This window comes from Oratosquilla oratoria, chromosome 6 (assembly GCF_046742065.1).
Source record: "Oratosquilla oratoria isolate Oo_2021 chromosome 6, ASM4674206v1, whole genome shotgun sequence".
In the NCBI taxonomy this organism is placed as follows: domain Eukaryota; kingdom Metazoa; phylum Arthropoda; class Malacostraca; order Stomatopoda; family Squillidae; genus Oratosquilla; species Oratosquilla oratoria.
This window is the reverse complement of record NC_134782.1, coordinates 4,438,302-4,449,225: the sequence shown is the minus strand read 5'-3', so window position 1 is coordinate 4,449,225 and position 10,924 is coordinate 4,438,302. Positions and strand designations below refer to the sequence as shown.

General features: G+C 40.7%; 1 protein-coding gene across 1 annotated transcript; it reads right to left on the bottom strand.

Moving 5' to 3' along the window:
* Window positions 1-1,912: 1,912 nt before the first annotated feature.
* On the bottom strand, window positions 1,913-9,136 carry LOC143025917 (uncharacterized). The gene is made up of 3 exons (XM_076185898.1): window positions 8,738-9,136; window positions 7,717-7,887; window positions 1,913-2,031 (listed from the first exon to the last, which is right to left on the bottom strand). Exons 1-3 carry the CDS (start codon window positions 9,105-9,107, stop codon window positions 1,913-1,915), a joined length of 660 nt encoding a protein of 219 aa, XP_076042013.1. The 5' UTR covers window positions 9,108-9,136.
* Between the last annotated feature and the right edge of the window lie 1,788 nt (window positions 9,137-10,924).

Genomic DNA, 10,924 nt, shown 5'->3' with positions numbered 1-10,924 from the left:
CCAGCATGGTTTCAGACGGAAACGTTCTTGCGTGACTAACTTACTCGAATTCTACAACACAGTTATCTCGAATTATGACAAAAGAAATAATATAGATTTAATATATCTAGACTTTGCAAAAGCTTTTGATACCGTCCCACACGAAAGACTACTTACTAAATTAGCTTTGCATGGAATAAGTGGTAGCCTATTAGGTTGGACTAGTAATTGGTTGAAAGGTCGAAAACAGAGTTGTTTTAAATGGAAAAACTTCTGGATGGAAAAGTGTTGCAAGTGGAGTTCCTCAGGGTTCCGTTCTTGGGCCACTTCTATTCATAGTATATATAAATGATATAGACCATGGACTAAAATCTACTGTTTCCAAATTTGCTGATGATACAAAACTGTGCGGAGTGGCAAATGATCACTCAAACCAATTAGATATTCAAGAAGATTTAGATCAATTACAGCAATGGTCTGAAAAGTGGCTAATGAAATTTAACACAAGGAAATGCAAGGTAATGCACATAGGTAAAAATAACAGTAAGTACGATTACAAGTTATTTGGAAATTCGTTAACAAAAGTGGATAGTGAAAAAGATCTCGACGTAATTATCAGTAACGACCTCAAATCATCCAAGCAGTGTATTTCAGCCTCTGAGAAAGCAAATAAGATTCTGGGATTGATTGCGCGATCTTTTGATTTCAAAAGTCCATCACTCATTAACAAGCTATATAAATCGTTAGTTCGTCCACATTTGGAATATGCTGTTTCCGTATGGTCACCGAATCTCATTAAAGACATTGACAGATTGGAAAAAGTACAACGGCGAGCCACAAAACTGATTCCAAATATCAAAAATAAATCATACGAAAATCGACTAAAACACATGAATCTGTTTTCCCTAAAAAAGCGTAGACTCAGAGGTGACTTGATACAGGTCTTTAAGATTCTAAAGGGAATTGACAACATCAAAAGTGACCAAATTTTCACATTGAATGAGAATCAGACAAGAAACAATGGTCTCAAACTGTCCGGAAATAGATTCAATTTGGAAGTAGGTAGAAACAACTTTGCCAACCGTGTAGTTAATGAATGGAATAAACTTCCTGCACAGGTAGTGCAATGTAGTTCAGTTCGAAGCTTTAAGAATCATTTAGATAAATACCTAAGTAAGATGCTGTAATGATTATAATTTATCTTATATTATTTGTTTTTGTTTTGTTATAATTTGTCTGTCTGATTTTCATTTATTATTAGTTATATGTCAATTTATAATCATTTACTAATTACCTTTTTGTTTGTTATTCACCTATACCTATGCATTTATTTATGTATTTTATTTGTTATTTTTACATTATTATAGTTTTAATTTATTATTAATATGATTTTTTTTTTTTGCATCCGACCTAGATATGGATCAAAAGGTCTCCTGTCGGCATGCTCCGCCTTTGTAATCCTTTGTAAATCTACTTCCACCTCCCCCTTCCCTCCCCGCCCCACTTCCCCATCTACCTCCACCTCCCCATCCCCACATTCCCCCTTTACTTCCGCCCCTGAACTTCCCCCCTTCCTTCCCCCTCCCCTCTCCCTCTGTTGATCTCCCACTCCCTTCCCAACCTCCACTCCCCCCTTCCCTCATTCTCCACTACCCCACCCTGTTCAACTCCACTTCCCCTCCCCACCTCCACTACCCCCTTCCCTCCCCCTCACGGCCCCTCCTTCCCCCTTCACCTCCGCTCCACCATTTCCCCCCTTCCCTCCCCCTTCTCTCCCCCTCCCCGATCATCTCCCCTTCCCTTCTTTTCCTCCACTTCCCCTTTCCTTCCCTACCTCCACTTCCCTTCTTTTCCTCCACTTCCCCTTTCCTTCCCTACCTCCACTTCCCTCTTCACCTCCACCTTTCCACTTCCCCCCATCCACCTTCCTCCCTCACCTCCATTCCCCTGTATCCAATACCAACTCCACACCTTCGATCAAGAAGAAATGGTCTTTGTTTACTCCAGGTGACGTTATTCCGCCAATGGGAATGTTCAATTCCAGAAAATGTCCTGGAACTTAGACAAGGATATAAATCATACATATTTTTTCAATATTTTTCATCTTCATAAATAGTGCTCGCAAATTACTTCTTACGTCGTGTGGTGGAGTGGAAGGAGATTTCTTCAAGGTTAATGTGGATGAAGGTGAAACTGGGAAGGGAGATGTGGGGTTTAATTAAGTGCACATGGGCCTGGTAGTGAGAAGGGTGTAGGGTAGCGTTTTTCAACCTTTTCACCCTTGCATAACCTTTAAAATTAATTGCATGTCTCCAAGAACCCCTGCGGAAGGAAAAGCATGTACCATATCTTTCTCATTTTATTTTCATCGTAATAATAGGTTAGATAGGATGATGTCTATATTACATTATTACAATAACCAAGAATATGTCGTGCGTGTTTAATTATATTACGTATATGAAATTAAATAAAAAATCATAAGTGTATTAGCTTATCGCACTTGTTCTCGCGGAACCCTTAGGGACCTTTTGCAGAACCTTAGGGTTCCGGGGAACCCTGGTTGAGAAACGCTGGTGTACAGGAAAGGGAGGATTTTTGGATAGATTTAAATGAGTGCATAGAGGGTTTAGGGAGAAATGTCAGTGTAGTGGTATTGGGAGACCGTAATGCTAGGGTAGGAAATGAACCAATAGTTGGAGTGGTTGGGAAGTGTGGAGTTCCAGGAAAAAATAGTTGTGGAGAGGTGATGGTGGAGATGTATCTACAAAGAGAAATGATGATAGCAGATACAATGTTCAGGAAAAAGTCAAGCATAAGTACACATGGGAGAGGGTGGTGGATGTAAGAGTGGTAGATAGGGTGTTAATAGACTATATATTGGTAACCAGGAGAATAGTAAGAAGAGTTAAGGATGAACATGTTCTAAAGGGAGAGAGTGGGGGAATATCAGATAATTTTTTGGTGGAAGGTAAGTTGAGAGTGGAGGATATATGGAGAAAGAGGAAAAGGACAGAAGGTAAGGAGGTGCTTAAAATAAACTGCTTAAATGAGAAAGAAAAGGAGTACAAGAAGCTGAGAGGGAGTGAAGGATAGAGTAGAACTAGGAATGAAGGAGGAATAGGGATGTTTTAAGGAGGGAGTCACAAGGTGTGCAAAGATGGTGTGTGAAACAAGGAGGACGGGAGAAAATAGAAAGGATGGTAGTGAGTGGTGGGATGAGGAAGCAAAAAAGTTTGTAGAAAAAAGCAAGCATTCACAAAATAGGACGAGAGAATCATATGAGAGTTACAAAGAAAAGAAAAGAGTAGCAAAGCATAAGATAGAGGAGAGCAGATGTGAAATGGGGTAAGAGTATGCAAAAAAGAAAATGAAAGCAATAAAAAGATGTTTTGGAAAGAAATTAAGAGAGGAAGGGAAGGCAAATCAAGTAGAGAAGAAAAGGTAAAAGATGCAGATGGAGAAATGATAATGGAAGAGACGGCAGTAAGAGGAAGATGGGCAGAGTATTTTAGGAAGTTGCTAAATGTGAAGGAGGATAAAGAGGGAAAAGTAGTGGCAGTGGGAAGCGCTAAGAAAATGACCGTGATGAGTGAGGAGAAATAAGGAAAGATGAGGTGAAGGCAGTTGTTAAGATGATGAGAACAGGTAAGGCATCTGGGTTGGATGGATGTCATGCGGAATGTCTGAAAAAAGGGAGATACAGTGATGGTGGGCTGACTGGTGAGGTTGCTTAATGTTTGTTTAAAGAGAGGGTAGAGTGCCAGAGGACTGGAGGAGTGCCTTTATAGTTCCACTTTACAAGGGAAAGGAGGACAGTAGTTTCAGAGGAATCAGTTTGTTAAGTGTAGTTGGGAAGGCTTATGGGAGGGTTTTATTGAAAGGATTAGGAGAGGAACAGAGGGACTAATTTGTGAGGAACAGTGTGGGTTTGGAACAGGTACGGGCTAGCTTTTTGTGATAAGACAGATATGTGAGAAAGCTATAGGAAAAGGTAAGGATGTTTTTGGGCCATTATGGATTTGGAAAAGGGTAGATAGGAAGGCACTGTGGGAGGTATTGCAGATACATGGGATAGGAGGAAAGCTGTTAAGAGCAGTTAAGAGTTTTTACGAGAGTAGTAGAGCCTGTGTTAGAACCAGAAATGGAGAGAGTGAGTGGCTTGAGGTAAAGGTAGTACTTAGCCAGGGATGTGTTATGTCGCCATTGGCAGTTCAAATTTATATATGTATGTGGTGGAGCGAGTGGTAAACGCAAGGATAATGGGCCGGGGATTAGAGATGGTAAAAGAAAATGGAGAAATGTGGGAGATAAGCCAGTTGTTGTTTGCTGACGACACCGCTTTGGTGGTAGGATCAGAGGAGGGTTTGAGGAAGTTAGTGACAGAGCTTGGGAAGGTGTGCGAAAGAAGGAAGTTGAAGGTAAATGTGGGTAAAAGGTGAGAAAATGGGAGCAGACTGGAAGTGAATATTAAGGGAGAAAGAATGGAGGAAGTTGAGGTAGAATGTAGATTGAGGTAGCGAGTAAATGCCTTGGGGGATTAAAAAGTGTAATGAGAAATAGACATTTGGAAATGGATGCTAAGAGGAGATTGTATGAAGGAGTGATTTTGCCGTCAACATTGTATGGACAGAAACATAGAACATAAGAGAGGAGTTTAAATGTGTTTGAGATGAGGTTCCTAAGAAGTATAAGTTACTAGGCTGGATAGAATGAGAAACGAAGAGGTGAAGAGGAGAACGGGGGTGGAAACGGAATTGGGAGATAGGGTTGATGAAAGAGTACTGGGATGGTTTGGGCACCTGGAAAGAATGAGTGAGAAAGATTAGTAAAATAAGCGTAGAAGGCAGAGGTGGAGGGAGTGAACATGAGGGGGTAACCAGGGATGAGATGGATGGATGGGATAAAAGGGGTATTGGTGGCAGAGGTGGAAGGAGTGAACATGAGGGGTGAGGTGACCGAGGATGAGATGGATGGATGGATGGGATAAAAGGGGCATTGGGAAAGGGAAATGTCTGTTGAAGAAGGACGGAGAAAGACAAAAGATAGGGGTGAATGTAGAATTGTTGTGTATGGATGATGCGTGGAAGGGAGTGGGTGGGGGATGGAGGGTGAGGGAGTATGTGTGAAAAATAATTTGACGCAGCCCGAAGGGATTTCTCCCCGTCTTCTCTTTTTCTGCATGAGGGGACGGAGAGGGGGGGTCGACGATTAAATGAAGCGGCCTTGTTGTGGATGTACTATGTCTTGCGACACTGATTCTGACCCAGAGCAGTGGGCGAGATGCAGGGATGACCCGTCATCCGGGAGGAGCCAAGATAAGAGGGAGGGAGGGAGGGAGGGGGTGGATGGGAGTGGAGTATGTGGGATATGAAAAATCATATAAAGGTGTGGCCGACATATATGGTGAAAAAAGTAGTCTAGTATTTCTGAATTTCATTGGGGGAGGTTTCTTTACAGATTTTTAAAGAGGAAAGATGCGGTGTAATGAGCAACTTGATACGGTCATGTGATTGGACGAAAAGTCAGATATAGGAGTGAATCAAACAAACACGATGAAAATAAAATGTCTACTGATTTATTATTTTATTATTATTATTATTTTTATGAAAGATATCGGGAAGCAACTTACAAATGTTATTTATAGAAACAAAAAAATGGAAACGTGTAAATATGACTTTTATGTCTAATAGAAAAAATATAACGAATGTTTCCTACACCTCAGCCAGGTACTCCCCCCACCCCGTCCTCCTCCTCCTCCTCCGTCTTCACTCCCCACCACCAACACCGCCGCCGTTCAAGAAATGACACCTTCCTCCTGGATACTGCAAGGCGATTCTGTACAGCCAAGGGGGCGCGATGACCCCCGGGCCTCTCACCCCCCAGCGCCCCCCGTCCTTTTCTTCCCTCTTCCCTCTCCTTTCTCCCTCCCTCCTCTTCCTCACTTTGTGTGTCCTCCGCTCCTACCTCCACAAATATCACACGGAATACCAAGGGTGTGGGCTGCAGCACACCCTCGGACCCCTTTCTACCTCCTTGTCTCCCTCTCCCTCCCTCCAACCACATCGTATTTTATGAACTCGTCTGTTTTGCTAACTGATGGTATGCGATATTAATCAGCAAAGGGGCCGCACATCACAGACCCCCGTTCGTCCATCTCAATCCTCTCCCCGAACACTACCGCATTCCACTTCAGGAACTGACATTTTGTTTTTGACTTCCACCAGTAGATCTTATTCACCTGGGGGAGGGGGGCTCCCCTGGGGTACCCCCCGTCCCCCTGGTGTCACTATATTGCAAACAGGTAATTCTGCTCAGCCCAGGGGATGTGTTCCCCACTCCCATTCTCTCCTTCCATCATCGAAGCACCAAAAAAGAACTGATGTAATTGGAACATGATTCAGAAACTTTGACGCCATTTAGTCCTCCAGAAAACTAATTCTGATACTTATATATATACATATATATAGATATATGTATATGTAAATATATATGTATGTATGTATATATATATATGTATATATATATGTATATGTAAATATATATATGTTTATGTATATATAATATATATGTATATATATATATATATATTTATATATATGTATATATATGTATACATATATATATATGTATATATACATATATATATAAGTATATATACATATATTGTTACGGGACGGGCTGGTTATGTGAAGAGACGTTACGTATAACGGATAAGTGCTTAAGAACCAGCTCACTTCTAGAAGCCACTGTAGGACTGAATTATCTGGTCAGGGCCTAGATAATTCGTAAGACTAGAAGTAAAGGTAACAAAGAAGATTCCAGGAAAGGAATATTAAACTAGCGATAAAACTAGTAAACGAAATTATTAATAACATGGAAAATATTTACAGGCAATCAACACAAAAGAGAATGGGCAGTTGGGTCAATGGGACCGTTACATGATTATAAGAATATGGAAAGTATCGTTCAAATAAGAAACACAAGATACGTATACAATATGGTACTAAGTACAAAGAGATCAGGAACATGTATCAAAATAAGTAATAAGTACAAATATAAGTATAATGCAATGCAATGTATATAAGACACGTAATGTAGGCAAAAAGGGTGATCACTTCACACCAATCGTCTCATGAGTCCAAACTTCTATTTTTATCAAGAGATCAATATGCGAGAAATGACAAGGTGTGAGTGATTTCCACCGCTTATATACCATTGGACCGGAAGCGGGATACTTCCGGTGAAGGGTGCGGGTGAGCGCAAAGGGGGGAGGGAGGGTAAGTTAACACACGTCAACATGGGTAGTTTTAAGACCCTCGACTCGCTTGAACAATCTACTTATTTAGTAACTGTCAAATCTGTGCGCTCCGAACTATTCAGGATTTCGCTTGTCTGTTTGTTCTACAAGAGTGCGCACATTTCTCCGCACGTAGGCAAGATTACATATAGTGGACGGGCGTTACTGCTTAACATTGTTACAATACATACATAGACAAGAAATATGAACATAGTTATGTAATACAAAGGAACACAATTCTATAACATAATTACACATATGACGTAATATCTAATATTACGTTACACCTCCACCGTTTGGGAAAGCTTTTCATTTTCTGTTGAAAAGCTATGTTCTAGAAAGTACGGAGTAGTTCTTCTGCGCAGGGGACAGCTTCTTGCTGTAGTAGGCGATAGCGTGAAGAACTTCATTATGTTCTTGCAAGAGGGCGGCACCGATACTGGAGTCGCTGGCATCGACTTGCAGATGAAAGGGTCGTTGGAAATCGGGTGCCCTTAGAACGGGTGCGTTAGTGAGAAGGGACTTCAGGTTTTTGAAGGCCGTCTCACAGGTAGGCGTCCACACGAAGTCGTGGTCTTTTCTCAACAGGTCAGTCAATGGTTCTGCTACATCTGAAAAATTTGGACAAAAACGGCGATAATAGCCACTCATTCCAAGGAAACGACGTACCTCTCTACGATTAGTGGGTGTTGGTACATCATTGATGGCTTTTATCTTGGCGTCTATTGGAAACACTTGGGAATTTCCAACTTTAAATCCCAAATAGGGGACCTGTGTATGTCCGAAATCACATTTGGACAAATTGATGGTAAGGTTTGCTTGGTCTGCTCTATAAAAGAAATTATTTAAGTGTTCAATGTGTTCTGTCCAAGACTGACTAAATATTATCACATCATCTAGATAAGTTTTTACTCCTGGCAATCCTGCAACAAGATTACTTATCATTCTTTGGTAAGTGGCAGGGGCATTTTTAAGCCCAAATGGCATTGCTCGGAATTGAAACAATCCCTCTTCCGTAATGAAAGCGGTAACTTCTCTTGAGCGAGGGTGTACCGGGATTTGATAGTATCCCCTTAACATATCCAACTTGGATACATACTTGGCAGTTCCTAGACTGTCTATGATATCATCTATCCTAGGGATAGGAAAAGCATCGGCCTTAGTATGGGCATTGATTTTCCTGTAGTCAATGCACAGGCGATAAGAATTGTCAGATTTAGGGACAAGAATGCAAGGAGATGCCCAAGGACTACTGGAGGGTTCAATTATTCCCTGTTGAAGCAGTGTTTATTTCTGCTTTTATGAACTCCTTTTTTGGATTGACTCTATAAGGGGCTTGTTTGATAGCTCTTGGCGAGTCTAGAATTATTTCATGTTCTATCTTGGGGAATCATGTTCTATTTCTTGGGGAATCTAGAAATAATTTTGGAAAACTTCTTAAGAGAGAAAGAATGTCTTTACCTTGTTTCTCAGATAAGTGTCCTACTTTTATCTGAAGATTTTGTAGTATCTGAGAGTTTTCCAAGGGAATCTCAGGAGGATTAGGCAGGTTATCAGGAGGCTCTTCCGATTCTATTGTGGTAGAGCTGCAAACTGGAATTGGATCTCTGGAATGATAAGGTTTTAAGGTATTTATGTGACAGAGACGGGAACTCTTTCTTCTGTCTGGAGTTTTGATTATGTAGTTGAGATCACTGGCTCTGGACAAGACTTCATAGGGTCCTTTGTATTTAGCCTGCAATGGATCTCCTGGTATGGGAAGATAAAGTAACACTTGATCTCCTGGAGAGAAAGTTCTAAGTTTAGAATTTTTATCATACCGACCTTTCATTACTCGTTGAGCATTCGTCAAGTTCTCTCATGCCAACTTCCAAGCTTCTAACAACTTCTCGGTGACCTGGGACACGTATTTCAAAGAAGGAACTGGTGGTTCTTCTTTCATCCATTGTTCATGAAGTATCTTTAGGGGGCCACGGACTTCATGACCGAAGACTAATTCTGACGGGCTGAATCCAAGGCTTTCTTGAATTGTTGTTCGGGTGGCGAACAACAAAAAGGGGAGTCCGTCTTCCCAATTTCGAGTGTTCTCAGCACAGAAGATTCTTAACATTGTCTTGAGCGTTTGGTGAAAGCGCTCTAGAGCACCTTGTGATTGAGGATGATAGGCGGAGGAAGTTACATGATTTATACCTAGTGTTATAAGAGTTTCTCTAAACTTGTTGGAAAGAATATTACTTCCTTGATCACTTTGAATGTTCTTGGGAAATCCTACCATAGTGAAATATTTCAAAATTTCTCTGATTATGTTTTGAGCTTTAATATTTTTCAAATGAATTGCTTCTGGAAAACGAGTACTCATACACATGATTGTGAGAATGTACTGATTTCCTTTACTTGAAGGAGGTAAAGGTCTTACACAGTCAACTAGAATTTTTTTAAATGGCTCCTCCATTACAGGAATGGGATGGAGTGGAGCTTCTACAATTTTCTGGTTGGGCTTACCTACAAGTTGACATGTATGACATGTTTTACAATATTGGGCAACATCTTCGACAACCGTGGGCCAATGGAAATGTTGGGTTATGTTGAACAAGGTCTTTCTTACCCCTACGTGACCTGCTAAGGGAGTATCATGAGCCAATTTTAGAACATTATTCCTGAAACCAAGAGGGAGGACTATTTGATTCCTTACTTGCCATGGCTGGTCAGCGGTTGCGGTGGATGCTCTCCATTTTCGCATTAGGACTCCGTTTTCTATATAGAAACCTCGTGACATATTTTCAACTTCTTCTGGAGATGAAACAAACTCGTACAAATTTTTAAGAGAATGATCTGACTTCTGTTCTTTGATTAATTCTGCTCTAGATAGAGAAACTGGTGAAGAAGAAGATGGGTCAGTTTGGGAGAATAGGGATTCTAAATTATAGGTCTCTTCAGATTTCTTGTACTGAGATCTGGTTACAGCACAAGCGGGAAACAACTGTAAGTTATCTGAAGGTTCTACTGAGGTCTTAGGGTTATTTGTTATTAAAGGAGAAATGACTTTGCTTCCAGCGATGTCATTGGCCAACAATAAGGATATTCCTACTATGGGAAGAGAGTCTACTACTGCTACTTTAACCATTTTTACAATTCCTCCAACTCCTTCTATCAATATATCATAACCTGTATATGACTCACCCAGATTCTGCAAGACAGAATTTAAAATCAGACTTTGCTTTGCTCCTGTGTCTCGGAGTATGGAAATAGGATATTGTTGTGAACTACTACTATGAGATATAGTTCCTGAAGATACAAATGGTTTGAAACAAGGATCATGATCTGATGAGGGTGGTTCTACATTACTTGACAATACCGGCTTCTTTGGTAGTTTATCCTGAATAGAGGATTTTGAATCATCTGATTTTATATTACTTACAAGAGTTGGTGTCTTATTGGAGAATGAGGGAGTCAGTCTCTTTCTGCAATTTGAAATGTGATGGCCAGCCTTTTTACAATATGAACAAGTTACAGGGGGATTAGTCTTAAACCTTTCCATTCTTTGCCAAGGTTGGTTTGGAGGATATTGGTTGAAATCAGACCTGTAACTGGAATGTGATGGGCTAGACTGATTTTCAAAGTGTTTCTTTGGGGACCAAGGATCAGAGT